General features: G+C 45.7%; 1 protein-coding gene across 1 annotated transcript in view; it reads right to left on the bottom strand.

Moving 5' to 3' along the window:
- Slco2a1 (solute carrier organic anion transporter family member 2A1) overlaps positions 1-22,044 on the bottom strand; it is an 87,317-nt gene that overhangs the window by 25,138 nt on the left and 40,135 nt on the right. The window contains exons 2-3 of the mRNA XM_076867724.2: positions 21,071-21,208; positions 17,480-17,642 (exon numbers count right to left, since the gene is read on the bottom strand). Of these exons, the coding sequence (XP_076723839.2) occupies positions 17,480-17,642; positions 21,071-21,208 (301 nt within the window). The remainder of the gene's footprint in view (positions 1-17,479; positions 17,643-21,070; positions 21,209-22,044) is intronic.

Here is a 22,044-nt window from a genome sequence, read left to right as displayed (position 1 = left end):
ATGTTAAGTGAAGTAAGCCAAACTCAGAAAGGGTCCTGTTTTTCTTCATATTTGGAAGCTAGAGAGAGAAAAAAGGAAAAGAAAGGTGTGTGTGTGTGTGTGTGTTTGTGTGTTTGGGGGTAGATCTCATGAAAACAGAAGGCAGCAGATGAGTAAAGTAGAAAGAGACAGGGCCCATGGGGGTGGGGAATGATACTGACCAAATCATATTGTTGTATCAGGTGCATGAACTAGTATCTAACAATGAATCCCACCATTATGTGTAATTATAATGTACCAATAAAAATGTGGGAAACAAAACAATCACAGAATTGCTTGAGCAACCCAAACCACAGTGAGATCACTTCGTATCCGACAAGATAACTATTATGAAACAAACAAACAAACACAAAGCAAGAAATGTGGGCAAGGATGCACAGAAACTTGTGCACCACTGGTGGGAATGTAAAATGGTACAGTCACTGTGCAAAACAGAATGTTAGTTCCCCAAAAACTAAAAGTAGAATTGCCATATGATCCAGCAGCTCAACTTCTGGATATACCCAAGATCATTGAAAGCAGACTTGAAGAGACATTTGTACACCCATCTTCATAGCACCATTTTTTATGAGAATCAAAATGTAGAGATAACCTAAATTTCCATCGAGGGATGAATGGATAAACAAAATGTGGTCTGTACAATGGAATATCATTCAACCTAAAGAGGAAGAGAATTCTGACACACGCTACAGTATGGGTGGGCCACAAGGACACTAGGATGTGACATAAGCCACATGCAAAAAGACAACACGGTATGACTACATCGATACGAGGTATCTAAAGTGGTCAAATTCATAGCAACAGAAAGTGGAATGGTCACCAGGGTGGGGGGCAAAGGGAACAAAGAGGTAGTGTTTCATGAGCACTGAGGTTTAGACTGGGAAAAACGGTGATAGTTGCTTGACGATGAGAATGTACTTAACGCCACTGAACTTCATGCTTAAAGTGGTTAAATTGTCCATTTCACGTCGTGTATATTACACCACAATTGGAAAAAAAAATACTCCCTGGCACATGCTGAGACAGAGTGCCCGGGAGCAGATGGGAGAGACGTCAAACCCAGGTTTGTGAAAAATTCCTAGAGGGGGACCCTCTGAACTGAGAAAAATGGGGCACCGAGGAGGAAGGGGGAGGCACGCAGAGGGGCTCCAAGGTGGGCGTAGCATACTCCATGACTAGGAATGAAGTTCACGATGGTTGGTGGGCAAATACAGCCAGGGTGAGGCGTGGCTGCTCCTGAGAGCTGGTGCAATCTGGGAATGCCCAGAATGAAGGGTATTCTAGGGAATACCCCAGAATGGTGAAGATCCTGAAGGCACAGTGTGGGGAAGACATGGAGGGATCAAGGCCAGTTTTCAAGGCTCCACATGGAAGGAGGGGAGCTCCCCCATGCTGGTGGGAGGTGGGAGGGGTGGGCCATGCAGTGGCGCCGTAGTTGTGCAGAGGCCACAGCGGGTGTATGTAAGATGCACAAGGTCAGGCTGTTGTAGGGGAATGGGGACATGAGAAACTCCCCTGGGGTCAACACGGGGGCCAGAGAATTAAGTGTTCCTTTTAAGAATGCTAGTTCGTGATTTTGCTGACTCTCATTATTTTACTAAATTCACATTTATTAGCACATTGTTGCCGACTTGGCTGGCGAAAGCATTGCTTGTGGGATGTTTAACGATCATCAAATATCATAAAAATGTTGACTGTCTTATGAAGTCTTCACATGGCACGTTGTGTGGTACACCAAGGCCACAAAAATCCCCATCGAGTTTAACCTAATGAAGTTGTCCAGGAGGCCAAACACTCTAGGGATCGTTTAACTGTTATTGTTAACTTTTAAAATGTCAGATGACGTGTCAGCCGCTGCGTTGGTTAAAAAAAAAAAAAAAAAAAAATCTGTGTTTTAAAAAAAATTAATCAGTTGGCCCCAGTTACATCCAAGTCTACTGAGTTCCTCTTTACTATTCTGCATTCCATATTGATTCAAGGTCTGCCAACCCTGAATGAGGCCCAAATCTATCCTAGAGCAAGCTCCAACATTTGTGGAAAGAAACAGCAGTGAAATAAATGTAGCCCCAGAGGGTTACATTCGAGCTTCTCTCCCCTGTTTGCCCTCAGGGAAGTAGCAGCCAGTGGTCCCCAGGCTGGGGAGACTTTGCATCCTGGAGCCAGGAGCAGGGCAAGCCAGCCAGTAGGAGCTGTGTTAATAGGACCCACTGCGTGCCTCCCCCTTCCTCCTTGGTCCCTGTTTTGTGTGGGGACAGGTGCTTATGTCAGAGCCATCCCAAGAACTCAAGCCTGGGACCCTCTGCAACCAGTGGCCCTAGTAAACGCAGGGTCAGCTAGAACTTCGACCATTAGGTTCTTCCCTTAAAAATAAGAGGACCGGGATAGGGAAGTGCAGGGACAGGAAGAAACTGGGAGAAAAGACCTTGCAGTGGGACCCTGCCTGAAGTTGGCCTCTCATCTAGGGACACTGACAATAGAGGCCCCTGGCAGACAGAACTGGGTAGGGGCTTGGCTTTCTGCGGTCCATTCCCCCACCTTCTCCCTGGAGCAAAGTTCTCTTCTTTCTTCGGGAGCTTGAGCCCATGTAAGGAGAACACAACAACCTCACCCTTTTTCACACTCTATACCTGGAGAATCTCCCTGTAACTTACTGAAGAGCAGTAGCCACCCCACCCCAACCCCCACCCTGCAGGGGCTGCTCATCCCAGTCTTCCCACCCTGTCAAATCCAGTGTTAAGGTCAAAGAAATGCCAGCCACCATAGAGGCCCTCTTCCAGCATCCATCGGCCCACCCAAGGCTGCCCACCTCCATCTTAAAGTGGCCTTCATTAGCTGGATGTCAGTCTGTTTCTCATCTCCCCTGAAGCAATGTTCTGGAAGAATCAAGTTCATCAGAGCACATTCTTTTTCCTGCAGGATTGCAGAGGCCTGACCCTGCCAGTTTTTGCGGGACTGGGAAATGCTAACTAGAAACAGGCCAGGACCTTTCCCCTCCTCTGGCTCCCCCAGCCCCACCCCAGTGGCACGTGAGTCAACCCTCTGATTCATCCCACAATTTGAATATGCAGAATTTCAGTTCTCATTTCTGGACCTTTCCATGGGTTTGGAAATACAAGAGACTGTGTCAGGAAAGGATGCTTCCCCTAGCGGGGGACCCACAGAGATGGGGCAGGTTTAGGGCAGAGCAAGGGATGGCTACTTCCTTGTTCCAGGCTCTTTCCTACAACCTCAGCTGGCCAGGCTGAGGCTGGCTAGGAAGCTGTTGGGGGGCGCATAATAACAGTGTCTGCACACAGGTCAGGAATGGGGCCAAAAGAGGGTCTCAGGAAGACCAAGCAACGTAAGAAGGTGGTGTCGAGTGGGCTTCCTTTGACTGGTCAATCTGTCATTATGCAGAGCAGAGAGAAAATCCTACCAGGACCCAAAAGGGTATCAGCAAATCCTCCTTCAAGTAATGGTTCTCGTAAGGATATGGCTATGCCTGGGGAGCCTGTGGGTGAGCAGGGTAAGATGGGGAGGAAGATTTACAAGCCCATACCCAGATGCAGAAAGCAACAGAGACGTGCAGGGGTGTCTCTGGAAAGTTCTCAGGAAGCTGTGGCCAAGATGCTGAGCCCCTGGGTTATCAGTGCAACCCCTGGAACCCTCTTTCAGAATGTTCTACTCTGAAGGACCGATTTCCTCATCCTCCTAAATTCAGCGACTCCACAGTTCTTCCTGAAACTGGCAACACCCACCAGTAGGCTTGGAACACACTGTCCGGAACTCTGTCATGATTTGATATCTCAAAGTCATTTGTAACTTGAATTGTTTGCAAACCAAAAGTGATCAGGTTCCCAGCAGAGTCCACAAGTTAATCCAGAATGCCTCCTGTAATAATTTGTTCTATTCCAACTAAACGAAGCCCCATTTATAAAATAATTTCCATGAGCAAAGGCATTCTGAGGCTCATCTTGGAAAACTAGGAGAACATAATCAGTACCAGCAGAAAAAAAATCGGTCAAGGTTTATAGCCTGGGGGACATTCTGGGGTAATGGAAAAAATTTACCCTTTGAAACCAGATGACTGGGTGCAAATCTTGGTTTTACTGCTTATGGGTCAGGGACCTTTCTGAACCTCAGTATTGTTGTCTTCAAAATAGATATAATGATACTTGAAGTATTCTTATGACAATTAAAGATAATGATAAAGTTGGGTAATTATGGCTGACAACAATTAATTAAATATTTCCAAATAGCTAGTAGCTATGATTTTGAGTATCCCCAACATAGAGAAATAGCAAACATCTGAGAAGATACATATGCCAGTTTTCCTGATCTGATCATTACACATTGTGTATATGTACTGAAATGTCACACTGTACCCTATAAATATGCACAGTCATTGTGTCAATTAAAAATGCAATATATTTTATTTAAAAAAATTCATGTTATAGGGCTGGGGATGTGGCTCAAGTGGTAGTGCACTCACCTGGCATGCGTGTGGCCCGGGTTCGATCCTCAGCACCACATACAAACAAAGATATTGTGTCCACCGAGAACTAAAAAATAAATATAAAAAATTCTCTCTCTCTCTCTCTCTCTCTCTCTCTCTCTCTTAAAAAAATATGACCTCATATATAAAATTTCCAGTTCTAGGAATCCCTCATAGGTTTTCTGGGTACCCTTCCTAAATCTTTAAAAAAAAAAAATTCATGTTATAACCTCGAATGTAGTGATCCTACCATAATACCAATTTTCATCCAAAAAAGATGAGCAATGTTGAGAAACTCAGAGGGATAAGAGAAATGGCAGAAGCCTGGAGACAGACAGTGTCACCCAGGCTTTTAAGAACTTGGGGACTTGCTGGGTGCAGTGGCACATGCCCATAATCTAGTGGCTCATGACTGAGCCAGGAGGATTACGAGTTCAAAGCCAGCCTCAGCAAAAGTGAGGCACTAAGCAACTCAGTGAGACCCTGTCTCTAAATAAAATATAAAATAAGGCTGGGGATGTGGCTCAGCGGCCAAGTACCCTTGAGTTCAATCTCTGGTATCCCTCACCCCTGAAAAAAAAAAAAAGAACTTGGGGGCTGAGTTTAGAAAAGAGACAAGATTAGAGCTGGTGTCCAGCAACAGATGGATTATAATAGAGAAATCACAGATCAAGTGCCGAGAAGAGTTTGCTACTGTGCAGAGAACGAGTGAGCTCAGTGGGGTGGAAGGAGAAGTGGCTCTGCTTAGATTGGAGGCTGAGGGTGGATTCTCCTTTCCACACTGCCACCCTGGCCCCAGCAGCAGGGGCGGGGTCCCTGGGAAAATGCCTACTTTTACAGAGAAGGCTGAGTGATGGATGAACCGGGCGTGAGCAGGTGGGCCTGTTGTGTACTGCCCTAGAAGGCTGGGTGACATGCTGCTGAGCAGGGGCTCCCCCACCTGCCTCCTCAACCCCCCCTTTCCAGTGCACACAAGCCCACCCCCTGGGCAGCACCTGGCTCAGCTCATCATTGAGTTACTTCTTCAGTGGAGAGCAGGGAAGGAGGCATATCTAAGCAGGAGGATGGCAACTCAGGGCCATTTAATTTTAATATTCAAAGAAATGTGCACTTAATTAGCACCCGCCCCCATTGAGTATGAGGCAGAACTTGCTGTTCACAGATTTATTCAGGAGGCTGGTGAGGAGTTCTTTGAAGAAAAAACAAAGCTATTACAGATCCAATGTGAGTTCATCAAAAGCCATTTGTATACACCCGCCCCCCCCCCATTTCCTCTGTTCGTGGGGCTCCCAAACCAGCAGGAAGCCATAACATGGTGTTTATTGACAGAAGGAAGCCTGTTGACAAAGCCTGTCATGATATCCCTGCTAGACAAGATGGGGACACGTGGCTGCAGAGTCCTCAGGGGACAACTGCTCACAGTGCGCCTAGTATGGAGCGGCCCTGTGAGCCAGCTATCCCACTCTTTGGTATTTACCCCAGAGAACCCAAATCAGCACATTACAGTGATAAGGCATACAAATGTTTATAGCAGCACCTATGTTTATAGAGTCAAGCTAAGGAACCAGCCTTGGCGCCTGTCAACGGATAAAGAAAATGTGGTATGTATACACAAGAGAGTTTAACTCCACCATTAAGAATGAAATTGTGTCATTTGCAGGTAAGTGGATGGAATCCGAGAACATCATGCTAAGTGAAATAAGCCAGACTCAGAAAGTCAACAGTGAAATATTTTCTCTCTAATGAGGAAGCTAGTGGGTGGGACAAAGAAATTAAAAAAAAAAAAAAGGACTCAAGAAAAAAAAATATATATATATAATAAGAAAAAGGTGGGCAGGGGGCAGATCATACAAACATAGAAGGAAGACCAATAGAGTAGAGGAAGGGGATCATCTGGAGGGAGGGAGGAAGGAGGGGAGGGAAAGGGGAGGTACGGGGCAATGAGATTGAGAAAATTATGTTATCTGCATGTATGATCAGGCATAATGAATCCCACTATTATGTTTAATTATAATGCACCACTAAAAAATAGGGGGGGAGGGGGCTCCAAGCAAGGAGTATGACTCTTATGGGGGTAAAATACAAAGCCTTACTTTAACTTCAAAGAAGTCAGCTAGTCAGCAATTGGAAGGGTTTGTGGGGACAAGTCCCTGGTCCTCTTGATCACATGTTCCTAATTTCAGTCTGCATTAGGACTCTGTCTTCTTCCCAGGGAGGCCACCCTGAGGGCACCATTTCCCCCCGCAGCCTGGTCCCCAAGGGCCTGAAGCCTCATTCCATAAGGATGAGAGAAGGGAGTGAAGCCAAGTCAGCACCAACTTGCTGGGTGCAGTGGCTCATGCCTGTGATCCTGACAACTGGGGAGGCCGAGGCAAGAGCATCACAGGTTCAGGGCCAGTCTAGGCAACTTAGCAAGACGGGGTCTCAAAAGAAAAAAAAATCGAAGGGGCTGGGGGAGGTAGCTCAGTGGTAGAACACTTGGCCAAGCATACACAGGGCCCCAAGTACTGCAAAAAGAAAGAAAGAAGCAAACAAACAAAAAACTCTGGACCATATGATGGCTGTTGTAGCTGTGGGCTGCTGGGCTTGCTCCGGATGGTTCTAGGAGGCAGACCTGGCACCCATGGAGTATGTTAGGAGAGAGAATTCAAGGAGACCTAAGAAAAAGTCACACATGGGGTGGGGGAGGGGAACTTGCTCCATGATCCAGGACTGGCCACGTTAACGCAGGCTGATGGGTCCTTCACCTTTCGGATTTGGCTCTGGCTGCCCAGCAGCTGCAGCGGACCTGCCTAATCTTGAGAACCGTCTGGTCTAGTGGCTGGCAAACTATGACTATGGGCTAACCTTGGACCCCAGCCTGTTTGTGCCCAAATGTTTTGTGGAAACACATTAAGACCATTTATTTCACTACTGTCAGGGGAAACTTTCGTGCCACCAAAGCCTTGCTGAAGAGTTTCAGAGATCTCTTGGTGGGCAAGCCTGAAATACTTACTACCCAGCATTCTTGGTGGCACTTTACCGGAAATGTCGACTCCTGGTCTGATTCAGTGGGTTTTAAACACATCAGCCAGTAAAAATCTTTCTGAAATCAGAGTATTTGGAGACATATCATGCATGAAACAGATTCAAACAGAGGTCTTGTCCAGGCAGGTGCTCCCCTGCTGAGACCTCTTCTCCCCAGGGCCCCAGGCCAAAAAGAGGGGAAAGGCACCAGCATAGTGAGCTGTCCCCCTTTCCACCCCGGATGCTGGCTCTCACTACCTTAGCTGGGCCCACGACACAAGACCCACCAGCCTTTCCTGAGAAGGAGGAGAGGGCTGTAGCTTGGCTCTAAGACCCTTGATCTGAAGCAGGCCTGCCTTCCTGCCTCATTCCTGAGCAAGAAAATCAAGTAGACACACCTGGGGGACCAGAAAAAGGAGGGGAGTGAGGCTCAGGGGTCCCCTAGGACTGTGTCTCAGGCCCAGGAGATCAAGCCTGCTGAGAGAGGCTGTGACTTGTCAGAAAAACAGACATTCAAAGAGCGCAAGGGAAAGTCAACTAGATCAACTGCCCTGGGCTGTGGGGAGGCTGCTATTTCACTACCATGGAGATGAGCGGGGTCTCCATCCAGCCCTTGAGGACTTATTTTTTTCGCTTTTGATGTTCAACGTAGCTGCCTCCTGTTTTCTATCACTTTTCCACGTTTATTTCTACCCTTTCCTACACCATGCATTTTTTAAAAAAATGTTCCATATCAAATCTCATTAGGTTTTGTTCTGCTCATCTGTTCAGGGCTATTTTTCTTTCAGCTGAATTAATAACACCCATGTGTCTTGTGATTTTTTTTTTCCTTTTTGTTTATTTTCTCTTCCATTTCAGGTTAAATAGATCCAACTGGTCGGGTTGGACAACTCCCACGCTGACCACCCACCTGCTCATCCTGCAGGGGACTCGCTTCTCCCTCCCCCTTACATAGGCTCCACCTCCATGCACCCCCAGCCATCTCCCAGCCCATCCTGTGCATGTCCACCCATCCTCGAATCTCACGTACACCACCCACCCACCACCACCACCACCATGTTCAGCTTCCTACCTGTAGAAACGCCCCGCTCATCACCCACCTGTGCACCAGCAAAGCACTCACACTGCCCAGCTTAGGGGGTACCCTTCACTTTTCTCTGGGACTTACTAATATATTCATTTCACCCTGCAGGTGGGTTTCACCCCCTGAAATTTCCCAGAAGCCATGTTCCCTCAGCTCAAGGACCCTGTATGGCTCACAAGGTTTAGGGAATGGATTCTGCTTTGGGGGCTGGGGGCTGTGTGCTGTTCACCAAGGAGGGGACCTAGTCACTCAGGATCCCAAGGCCTTCCCACCAGGCTTCTTCCCAGGGACAGCCTTGGGATGGGTGACCACAGCATGGGGACTGGCAGCTTCCTGAATAAAGAACTAGAAAGTGACTCTTCTTTTTCTTTTCTTGGCTGCTCCAAAAATACAATCCCCACTCCCTCTTCCTGCTGCACCTGGGGGGAGGGAGGGGGAGGAAGCTTCCTGCTCGCAGCATCCATTGTCTGTGGGGGTGGACTTCCCTCTGGACTTGGCCTTGGGATCTTTCACAGGTTACACCTACTCCCACCAGACGCTGGTTTCCGAAGACCCTTCTCTTATCTCCTGGGAGAACTGGTCTCCACTGGCCTGTTGCCCGCCTATGAAAACCTCTTCGAGCCTTCCAGGAGTGGGCTTGGAGGCTTTGGCTGGGTAACCAGTCTCTCTCAGAAAGGCGCCAGGGCACATTTCCGGACCCCACTGACATTTAGAAAATCTAAACATCCATAAATGTCTGCGTGGCCTTTTAAAAATTAGCAATTAGTTGTTAAAGGTCTCCTTGATTCCCGCAATGCTCAGCCCTTCTTTAATTTCTTTTCCTAAAACATGGGAGTTAGCCTTCATTTCCCATGTTTCTTTCTGGGGCAGCTTTGTTCCAAGGGGGAAGAAATCAGTGGTAAGCACATATAGTAGGTCTGTGGGCCATTACTTATGCAGAACAGAATTCAAATACCACAAGGGCTGGCACATGGAAATGTGCTGGAGAGCTAATATGAGCCAGACACTTCACATATGTTACTTTGTTTCATATATTTATTTGGTTCCAGGGATTGAACCCAGGGGTGCTTAAGCATTGAGCCACATCTTCAGCCCTTATATTTTATTCTGAGACAGGGTCTTGCTAAGTTGCTTAGGGTCTCATTAAGTTGCTGAGGTTGGCTTTGAACTTTCTATCCTCCTGCCTCGGCCTCCCAAGCCACGGGGATGAAGGTGTGTGCCACCACACCCAGCTCATTTTAATTTTACTCTCAGATCATAGTGAAAGCGAAGATATTGTTGTTCCCATTTTACAGGCAAGGAAATAGACTGAGAAAGGCAAAGTGACTCCTCGAAGGAGAGTTGACAAGTGAGTGTGGCTGAGCTAGGACTAGAATGTCCTGTTTTTGCTCTACCAACAAACATCACCAAACTGCACCAACCTGAGAATCTGGGCATTGAGCAAAAGAGCACAGAGAAATCCCATGGCTTCACATATGAGGATGCAGCAGCGACCATGACCAGGGAAGGGCCTTTCTCCAGACCAGAGCCGAGGATCAGAGAGAAGCCCCCTTCAGATGCCCCCAGTCCCAGGGCTAGGACTGTTGTACTCAGCTCTTTCCAGGAAGCAGGGCGCTTTCTCATTTGGGGATCCTGAGCAGTTACTAACTTATCCAAGGCACACATGCATTGTCCCCCACCACCAGGAACAAGAGCCACCCATTCACGACTATGCCTGTGCCAACCACTGGCTAAGCATGTGGATGTGCAACTTTGCAGTCCTAAGGGATCTTACAGGGAGGAATTGAGTGAGACTCAGCAAGGAGGAAGCGGGGTAGTGGCCCAAAGCCACACCGTCAGGGAATCTCAAAGCCCAGCTCCAGAAGCCAGTTCAGACTCGCACCAACGTTCAGGGTGTTGCATTTTAATGAAATGTGCTTATTTTTGATGAACTCACACAATTCAAAACTAAAGTTCCCATAAGAATACATTTGAAGGAAGAGTCACATGTCAGACTTTTCCCATGAAGGGAATTTTGATGAATATTTTTCATTTGCACATATTATGCACGCTGGCACCCAGTGCACAGCCCCACCTAGATCCCACAGATGTGCTTTCTGGGCCAGAGTCCTGCTCATTCCTAGCGCTTGGAACCAGGAAGATGCTCTGAAGGTAGCCCAGCCCTGAGCATTTCCAGCTGTTGCTCTGATCCCAGCCCTGGGGAGCAAGACGGATGTGCCCCCTTCTTGCAATTAGAACTTTTGCAAAAAAAGAGCAACAGTGATCAACAGTCCACTCTCCTGGCCTGTGGACACCCCCTGCCACCCTGCAAGAGAAGCTGTGGCCCTTCTCACACCCACTCCCGTCCTCTCTCGGATGATTTTGGCTAAGACCACTGAACTTGAGGTTGAACTGGCAGAATGTTTTCTTCTGAGCTGGAGGTATTTTGGTGAGCTGAACCCAAACCAACTGACCATCACTAACAAGGAACAGAGTGGAGTCCCTCTCTAACCACCTTCCCATGGCTGCTCTGCAAAGCAAAGACCACTGGGATCTGGGCCTAGGCCGCGGGGAGCCAGTCTGTGAGGCTGGGCAGGCTACGGGTGTGTAGTGTCTGGCAGGAAGCCTCCCCTCGGCCTGGCCCCAGTGCTCTAGGCTCCCTGGCTAATTTCATTAGCCCTGTCTTCTTGCTCTGGGGAAAGTCCTGTCCTGAGTCTCTCCTCGAGAGCTGGCCTCCAACTCCTTGTCCAGACTGAGGGGGTGGAAGTACTCATGGGGCAAGAGCCATGGGCTCAGTTCTGTCGTTCTCTGCTCACTGGAAGAAGGACTCAGCCTTGAAACAGTCCAAATAGACCCAAGACCAGAATGTTCTGAAGGGAAATGACTAGCGCACTAGTGATTTACGGAGAGGTGGAGAACAGAGTTTCAGGACCAGAATGCATCAGTCATTTTGTCGTGAGACATCCCTGTCTCTGCTCCATTCTTTTCCCATTCCAGCCACCTGTCTCCCTCCAGCATAGGTCTCAAAACCTACAGAGGAATCCCATCTATCCTTCCAAGTGATTCATTTCTTGAACATGTTCTATACATCTGACTTAAAAAAAAACATTGTTAGTTGTAGATGGATACAATATCTCTATTTTGTTTATTTTTATTTTTTATTTTTATGTGGTACTGGGGATCAAACCCAGTGCCTTGCATGTGCTAGACAAGCATTCTACCACTGAGTCACAACCCCAGCCTTACATCTAAAAGAACTTTGTATTTAAGCCTGACTTCTAAAAGAACTTTGTATTTAAGCAAACCAGAATCAGTTATTCCCCGAGCACATCCCTGAGTGGCTCACTCATCCCCAGACACGTTTAACTCCACTCCAGGGGACTAAGGATGAGCATTTGCAGACTGGGCAAATCACTGCTGTTCATTGTCAAACCACTGCTACTTCCTCCTCCCTACTTCTCTTAAAACAAGTGCAAATTTCTCCCAAGCTAACAAAGTCACATAACATGAACTCCAAAGCGCAATGTTCCTGGGGTGCTGAGGAAATGAGCACACAGGCACAGAGTCACTCGGTAGAACTATTTCCCAACCCTGGCCACAAACAATTTCTTCAGAGGGGGGAAAAACAAATGCCACTATAAATGGCTCCATGGTCAAACATTGTAGACCATACAAAGAGATGGTTTGCCATGAACAAGAGCAAGCAGACACTAATCGGCAGGAGGATTAACATTCCCCAAACTTAAGCCAGTAGCAAAACTGGAAAAAGATGACCGTAAAATAAACATATTTAAAATAATTGAAAACATTTTAAAAAATTAGAAATCATAAGGAAAACACCAAGAAATCATGAAATCAGGACAGAAAGATTTGCAAAACCATCATAAGAACTCTGAGAAACTAGCCAAATAGAGAGAGTTATTAAAATTCACAATGTAAAGGACAGACTTGACACTAAGAAAGCTAAAGAGAGGCTAAAGAATCCGAAAGACTTGCTTGAAGGAAATCACCCAGGATGCAGTGCAGGTGAACAAAGCACTGAAAAGTATGTAAGAGAGATCAAAGGACAATAAGGCCAGAAATTAAATGACCAACATACGTTTGTAGAAGGAATTTAAAGAAAGGACAGGGAAAAAAAATGGTGTGACATTAGGAGCATTTTTGGCTTAGCATTTTTCAGAATTAAACAAACAAACAAACTAATCTTCAAGTCTAATCTCCAGAAAAACAGCACCATGAACTTTCAAATAGATGAATAAAAATAAACCCATACTCAGATACCTTATGGTAGACATGCAGAACAACAAAGAGAAGACAAAAACTCTTAAATACAACTAGATAGAAAATATGGCATACCTAAAAAGGAATGATAATTAGCAGTCCCAACACCACCAAGAAATACCAAAAGACAGGTAGGTATGTTATCTTCAAAGCAATCAGAAGAAATAACCATTAATTTAAAAGTTTGTATTTATTTAATATACAGTTATATAGTTTGTAGCTAAACTATAATTCAAGAACAAAGATAAAATTGGCTCGTTTTAAGACAAAAGGAGATTTTTCTCACTCATGGGCCTACTTGAAAGAAGCATCAAAGGACATACTCAGGAGAAAGGGAATTGAATCAGCAGGAAGGGTGAAATACAAAAAGCAATGCTGAACAAAAAACCCAGCAAATTTGTGGGTAAATATAAATAAATATCAACTTATTTATATGTAACAATATAATAAAAATACTAATGACCACTATGGAGATTAAATACAGATGGAACTAATAGAAGATGGGAGAGGACAGGGGCATCAAAATATCCTAGGATTCTTATCTTGTTCTCTTAAAGAATAGATCAACTTCGGAGTTTGCTAAATCAAGGTCAATGTTAAATTTAAGAAAAATAGTGAAGTATATTGTGTTCACAGGTAAGTAGACCTGACATAATAAGCATGCTAATTGTCCTCTAATTGATCTGGAATTATAGTAAAAATTCCAGAAGGATTTTTCTTTTAAGTACAGATGAACTAATTTTAAAATGTATATGGATAGACAAGTGAATTAAAATAGGTAAAACAATTTTGAAAAATAACAAAGTTGGATACATCATGAAACATCAGTAAGAAAGACCTTGTAATATTGGAGAAGATAGACACATGGATCAATAACGTGGAATAGAAAATACAGAAACTGACCCACATGAATATGATCCTTTTGGGGGGCATTGCTGTGTATGAAATCCAGGACTTTGTGCATGGGAGGCAAGTGCTCTGCTACTCATCTGTGTCCCTGGCTCAAGTCAATTTGTTTTTGATAATGGTCCAAAAATAATTTTATATAGGAAAGAGGATTTTTCAACAAATGGTGTTGATACAATTTGACATACACTAAAAAGAAAAACTAAAAAAAAAAAAAAAGAAACGCTATAAAAATTTAAATGAGAATTGATCACAGATCTAAATGTAAATGTAAAACTGGAACACCTTTAGAAAACATGTTGAGTCCTGAGGTTGGCAGAGTTCTTAAAGGCAGCACCCCGGGCACAGTCATAAAATAAAATTTAGAAAAAAAGATAAATTGGACTTCATCAAAATTTAAAACTTTTGTTCTACAAATGATACTATTAAAAGGATATAAAGGAAAAGCCAAGGACATACGGAAAATATCTGCAAATCTCATATCCAGTAAAGAAGTAGCCATAATTTATAACAAACTCTCAAGATCAACAATAAAAAAAATCCCATTTAACAATGGGTTGAAGGTTTGAATAAACAATTCACCAAAAATGACATCTGGATAACAAACAGCACAGGAAACAATGTTTCACCTCATAAACATACAGTCCTACAAAAACCTGTACACAAAGATTTATAACAACTCAGTTAATAATGGCTACAAACTGGACACACTCCAAGTGTCTTTCAGTAGGTGAGTGGATAAACTGAGGAACATCCATGCAAAGTATGTCAGGAATAAAAAGGAGGGAACTGTTGATACATGGATCAACTGGGATGAATTTCAAAGGTTACATGCTGGGTGCTTCCACTTACATGATATTCTCAAAGCCATAAATCTGAAATGATAGAAGCAGAATAAAGGTTGTAGGTCTGGGGAGAGTGAGTATAAAGGAATAGCAGAATGGAATGTGGGGGGTGGGCAATGGAACTGGTAGAGTGGGACCCTGACTATGGTGATTGTTACTTGAATCTATAAATATGTTGACATTTATAGACGTGTAGTCTACCTCTAGCAAAAAAGTCAATTTTCTTGCATAATAAATTTATTAAAAAATTTAAATGTAAGGTAACTAATAAGCCAGTAGGGAAGAAAACCAGGTCTAAAGAAGTAGGACACTAGAAGGAGGAACAGTAGGTACACAGATCAGCAGTGGCTTAAGAACACCAGCTATAGGCCAGCAGCTAGCCATGGGGGAGAGGTGAGGGAGGAAGGGAACAGCTAACTTTCTTTTTAAAAGGAGGTGTCTGACAACTCTAGTGTTATGGTTTACATATGAGATGTCTTCCAAAAGTGCATGTGTGAGACAGTGCAAGAATTTTCAGAGGTGGAATAATAATAATTAGATTATAAGGTATAGACTAATCTTTGTGGATTAATCCACTGATGGATTAACTGGGCGATAACTGTAGGCAGGTGGGTATGCCTGGAGAAGGTAGGTCACTGGGGGTGTGCTTTTGGGGGTTATTTTTTGTCCCTGGTGAGCCGATCTCTCTCTGCTTTCTGGTTCCATGTCTTCTACCACAACCTTCCGCCATGAAATCCTGCCTCACCTTGGGCCCAGAGCAACAAATTCTGCCATCTATGGACTGAGACCTCTGAAACCATGAGCCCAAATAAACTTGTTCTCCTCTAAGTTGTTCTTGTGAGGTCTTTTGGTCACAGTGATGAAAAAGCTGACCAAAAAATACCAAGTGTCTATCAACAGATGATTGCATAAATAAAATATGTCATATACATCAACAAAATATACTCAATCATGATGGAATAAATCTGATCTATTCTACCACATGGATAAATCTTGAAAACATGATGCTAAATGAAATAAGATAGGCACAAAGGATAAGTATTGTATGACTCCCCTTTACCTGAAATATCTAGACTTGACAAATGCATAAAGGCAGCAAGTGGATGAGAGGTGACCAGGCTCTGGAGATGGGAGTGGAGAGATATTGCTTATGGATACAGAATTCTTATTTGGAGCCACGAAAATATTTTGGAAATATTTTCAGTGGTGCTTGGACAACATTTAGAATGTGTTTAACAATACTGAAGGGTTAAAACAGCAAATTTTATATTATGTTCATCTTATCAAAGTTTAGAAAAAATAATGTAGTATATCAAAATTAATTAAATTAGGCACTTAAAATGGATGAATTATATGCCATGTGAAGTAAATATTAATACAGCTATTTTTTTTTAAGTTCTGAAGGAAAACCACTAAATCTTGGTGGTCAATACGTAGATATGTGTCACATTATTTACTTTGCTGTGTTTTGAATTTTTTCATATGAAAAATAGAAAAACTTTTTAAAAAGGGATCAGTTCCTGGGCAAATTTAGTACCATTTAATACAATGTTTATGAATCATGTAAACTCTACCCATCTCATCCTGCCCGGATATCTCACCAAGGAGAGGTGCAGATCCCAGAAGGAGCATTTCTTCAAGGGTCAAGAGACCTAAACCCCTCTCTCTCTCTCTCTCTCTCTCTCTCTCTCTCCTTAACCAACTGGTCCTTAGGGGAAGTCACCAGACATCTGTGAATCCTTAATTTATACCTTTTCTCTGCTCTTCACTAGTGTCCAGGGGAACAAATGCATGCACTGTAGAAATGCAATATCATCTAAAGAATGATGGACACATGTTCAAATGTCAGGAAGTGGCATTAAATATCAAGAAATGCCCATATCTCATTATGATTGGCGCTTGGACCCTATTTCCTTCAATTATTATCATGGGCACTGTTCACGTGCTGCAGTCTGGCTGGGCACAAATCACCAGCCACTCAAGCAGGAACAAACTTTATTTCCGAACTCTCGCCTAGCCACCCACGTGGCTTTCTCTGGGACACACCACACATCCACCGGAACTCCCTCCACCGGAACTTCACCCACCAACGGGAACTCTCCAGGAATCCCCGCGAGAGCTCAACCAGAACTCAATAGGAACTCCGTGAGAGCTCAAAAGTACTGGCAAAATGCTAGGCGCCATCCCAACTCGGCTGTAGCTCTCAACATACGAGTGTCCTCAAGCAGGTGAAGTTTGGGTCATTTCTGGCATGGAGCCTCAGGAGTCATACGAAGGGGGGAGGGGGCTGCGTGCTCCATCCTCAACAAACAGGGCTTGGAACAACTACTCAATGTATCTAGGGAAAAACTCTATATCTACATACTTTGGTGTGTTCTGAGCTTCAGATGTGCATTATGGAGAAACCAAACAATTAAAGTCAAGAAAACTGGTTCAAGCCTTCTGCCCATTTTTAAATTGGGTTATTTGTTGTGTTTTATATATATATATATATATATATATATATATATATATATATATATAAAATTTAAATATATATTTATTTAAATATATAATATACTAAATATATGTACATTTAGTTGTAGTTTGGATAAAATACCTTTATCTTATTTATTTATTTTTATGTGGTGCTGAGGATCCAACCTAGCGAGGGCTAGGGGAGCGCTCTACTGCTGAGCCACAACCCCAGGTTATTTGTTTCCTGATGGTTAAATTTGAGAGTTCATCCCAGACTCTGAAAACAAGTTCTTTATTGGACATAAGATTTGCAAATCTTTTCATGGTCCACAGTGGTACCCACCACCGCCCCTCCAGCAGATCCCTCCGTTCCTCCTCCCTGTGAGGCAGGGGTCAGAGGCCACTCACCGACGCTGACCGAGGTGTACTGGTAGGGCTCCGAGAGGAAGTGTGGCAGGGTGAGGACGAAGGCACCAGCAGCCAGGAGGAGACCCCCAATGCCGATCAGTCGTGGACGGTGCACCCGGCTGCCAAAGTAGCTGACGAAGATGATGAGGATGGCATTGCTGATCTGCAGAGGAACGGAAGGACTGGATGAGCCACAGATCCCATCCTTACCCACCCCGTAGGAGACCTGACCACACCTCACTCTGAAGACTGGAGAGGGAAGAGGCTCCTCCAACTCCAGCCAGGAGCCCCAGCAGAGATCCCCCAGCCAGTCCCGAAAGCCTTCCCCGACACCCCCCCCCCTCCCCCCGCCACACATGCTCAGTCTCAGCTTTCCCTTTTGTCCAAAACCCATCCCAGCCTCCGCCTTCCAGACCGGCGCTAGGGAAGTCATTCTCCAAAGACACAAAGAGCCCCAGGTTAAGCATCAACCATCATAGGACCAATCTTTTGGGGCAAAAATCTAAGTGAGTCTCCAATTCTGATTGACTCCTAGCAAAAGTACGTGTTCCCCAACTAAGCACCCAATCAGGATCTAACAAAAGGAGCCAAGGACTTTGGTAGACAGAATGACAACCGAGCAGCAGGCATTAGCTCATGTAACCACACAACAACTCTCATCATACTAATGACAGAAGGATATTAATACCATGCCTACCATAACGAGGTCAGGAAGTGGCTTGAACTAGGCCTGCCTTTGAAGTGTCCAGGCTTCATTAGAGTCGTTGGCTTCTTGTGGGACAAGGGCTGTCTGCCCTAGCCCCCTCTCTTACCCACCACTTTGATCCTACAACTATCTTTTTTTGGGGGGAGAGGGTACCAGGGGTTGAATTCAGGGGCGCTCAACCACTGAGCCACATCCCCAGCACCATTTTGTATTTTATTTAGAGCCAGAGTCTCACTGTGTTGCTTAGGGCCTTGCTAAGTTGCTGAAGCTGGCTTTGAACTTGAGATCCTCCTGCCTCAGCCTCCTGAGCCGCTGGGATTACAGGCCTGAGCCACTGCACCTGGCCTCAACGATTTTTCTTCACTTATAATACTCTTATCTACCAGATGCTTTATCTTTGTAACTAGAGATTACATTAATCTTTCGATTTTTGTCTCTCTGTCCATTCCTACCTCCCAGCATGAGGCCTGACACATAGTCGGTGCCCATTAATATGAGCTGAGCCAGTGAAGGCACTAACGGGCACATGGAGGCTCCTTAAGAAGAGGATGCGCTGTGTGGAGCTTATAGCACAGCCAAGAGTACAAGGCTGTGATACCCACAGGAGGATGTGAGGGTGCACGAGGAGGCAACCTCAGCAGAAGCTGCTCCAGCCCCTGCAGGGGGGAGGAGTTCTAGAACATTCTGCAACATGCCTCTGGAAAGAGCGCTTTATTCTTGGCTTCTTGAATGTCTGGTCTTTCCTTCTTGCTTCCCCATCGTTTTCCATAGAATATGCAATTGTCAGGTCATTTTGGTTATGCTAACTGAGGCTGACTTGAAAAGGCCTGTGTGAGAGTGGGCAAAGGCCCCAAAGAGGACCCAGGGAGGACGGACAAGTGGTGGCCACCAGGCGGCACAAGTCCTCTGGCCTCTCCCGGGGCACACCTCCTCAAGTGTTATGGCTGATGCTGGCTTAGGACCTTGCTGTCAAACTCATCTTCAGCAGCACAGTTCCTTTGAAAGAAGTACTCTTCCCTTCTAGAAAATTCCTGAAATTGCAGCTGTGCATGCCAAGAAGAGGGCCTCAGGCCTCAGCCCCCAGCCCTGGAGTGCCCCTGGGACAGCTCCAAGAGGAGCTGGGAGGCCACCTACAGCTGTCACAAAGCCCATTAGTAGCACATCCTGCTCTGCAGTGTCTCAAGCGCAAGAGCCCCCACAGCTCTAGTGACAGGCGTTAAGGGCAAGGGCCTCCTGGTTCCACAGCACTGGCTGGTAGAGGACACAAGAGGAGCCGCTGCTTCCCAGAGCCAAGACTCCCGTGGCTCTTGTTCAAGGAGCCCCTCCTACTGCCCCTGAACTTCATGCCTATCCAGTGCCCCTTCATTTCACATCTGCCCCAAGAAGGTTTCTGAGGCTGTGAGCAGCATCCTGAAGCCTCATACAGACCACACAGGCCACACCACAGATGGCCTCCCCCTCCCCTGTACCAGGTTGGCTTCTTCTCCCACCCCCCAGGCCTCACAAACATGCACAAAGACACACACCTAGTCACACACAAATCCTCAGAACCCACAGATGTGGGCAAACACTGGACACACACACACAAATACACAGCCACACACATAGTCCCACACAAATCCCCAGTTATTCACAGATACACAGATACACACACACAATCACACACAAATATCCACACAGACACATAGTCACACACAAGACATGAAAACACACAAATACAGATACACATAGTCACACATAAATCATGACTCCCAGACACAGATGTAGACATACACACAATCATACACACTGTCATGCACAAATAGACACAGAGTTACACATAAATCCTCAGACACCCATATACTAGACATATACAGTCACACACAGAGACTAGATATAGATACACATAGACATATACAGTCACACACAGTATTTGTATGTGACTATTCAAGTATCTGTGTATATATAGTCACACACACAAATATATACGCAGATACTTGAATAGTCACACACAAATACTGTCACACAGAGACACAAATATATTCAGAATAACAGACACATACATGTACACACACACAGCAACACACAATACTTAGACATATGGACATACCCATACACACACAGTAGGACTGAAGAATGAACTCTTTACAACAAACACTCTGGTGGTATTTGTTTGGAGTTGTACCCATGGGCATGACGTGAAGTCAGATTCTTGCAGTTTGGGGAAGGGGAGATTTAGTGGTTAAGACATTTTCATCTGGATTGAATGAATGATAGCTCTGGGGCAATATGACACCCTAATGTGCCTCACCAGCCTGCTGTCTTAAACAGACCCTGTATTGTATCCCAGCCAGCTACTCCTTGCCCCTTGAAAACTCTAATTGTTCCTGGACCCACACTTTTTTTCCAAGCTCAGGGACAATATGGGTGAAAACAGCCATGGCAGATGATAGATTGGCCAGTTTTGGGGGACTGAACTGAAAAAGAGAATTTGCCTTCCGTGCCAGCTCTGGTTCTGATTAGTAGAAGGGTGTTGGGAAACTAGAACACTGTGCTGAGAAGGATTCAGAGGCAGGGTCCAGACTCAGTAAGAAAGAGGCCTGTGGGCTATTCACTCACTATGTGCCAGGGCCAAAGGGCAGATAGGACTGTGGTGACACAAATGTCAGAGACTTGTTTTCCTTGCTGTCTGTCATGAGTGAGGCCAACACAGGCCAGGGTATTATCCAAGTCAAAGGCCGACTTTAGGCGGGTACCTTCTGTGTCCCGATGCAGAGAGGCCTGAGCCCTAGGTACACCCCAGCCTCCAGCCCCCAGCCCCCCCAATCCCCTATTCTGCTCCTCCTGCTTCCTGTGATCAGGGGGGTGTACAAATGGGAGCTGATGGCCCGGTATCTCCTGCTCACCTCGTTCAAACTGGAAATGAGACCCGAGGAAGAACTGGAGAGCCCAAAGCGCTTCTCGATGGTGGTGAGGCTGCTCTTGAAGTAGGCACTGTACAGGAGCTGGCAGAGCTGCAGGAGGCCGTGGCAGAGCACGAACACCTGTGGGGAGCAGACAACGAACGGCCCGTGAGGCCTGCACACAGAGAGGCCTGGCACCCACCCAGCCTTCCATGCTGGGGCCTCCGGGGTGAGGCCCGGGGGGCAGGCCTCTGTTTCCACGTCTGTTACACGGGGCCATTTAGTTCTTAGGGTGGTCCTGAGGGTGAAATGCCTCCATCGCCATAGCGTATCTCACTCCACAGGAAAGGCATCCCCCAGGGAAAGGCCCGACTTATCAGCCCGACATCCAGGGCATTTACCACCTTGAGTTGTCCCCAATGCCCCATGGGCTGCCGGACTAACTTCCTCCTGTGCCCTGTGAGGGCTAAAGCCGCACCCCCCAACCCCATCTAATTCAGCTCACTCCCAGGAGCATGTACAAATTCCGGATCCACTTCTCCTGACCTGTCTTCCATCCCCCATACCCAGTCTCCAAGGACCACCTCTAACCTCTTCAACAAGGCGCCATGATGTACCACCCAGTTTGAATGACTGTCCCATTCACATCCTCACCAAGCTTGTTATGGCTTCTTGTTAGGCCTATCTTGGCCCCTTATCGGGGTGTCTATGGTTGTAGTTGTTCCTTTCTGGAAGGATGATCAAGGTCTTAGGGAAGGGACTGAGGCCATTTGTCACTGTATCCCATATACCTTGTCCTGCGAGTACTGAGTAAATGTGAATTCCATGGTTCCTGGGGACAGTTGTAAATCAGGCAGGTAGGCGAGGGGTTTGAGGGCCTTCTTAGCTCCAGGCTAAGACATAGAAACTCTGGTGGTCCATTATCAGAATATAGTATTTATCCTTAAATGTAAAATTGGGATGTAAGAAAGACAGCC

Source organism: Callospermophilus lateralis, chromosome 10 (assembly GCF_048772815.1).
Source record: "Callospermophilus lateralis isolate mCalLat2 chromosome 10, mCalLat2.hap1, whole genome shotgun sequence".
Lineage (NCBI taxonomy): Eukaryota > Metazoa > Chordata > Mammalia > Rodentia > Sciuridae > Callospermophilus > Callospermophilus lateralis.
The sequence above is the reverse complement of the archived record's forward strand: the minus strand, read 5'-3'. Positions and strand labels throughout refer to the sequence as shown.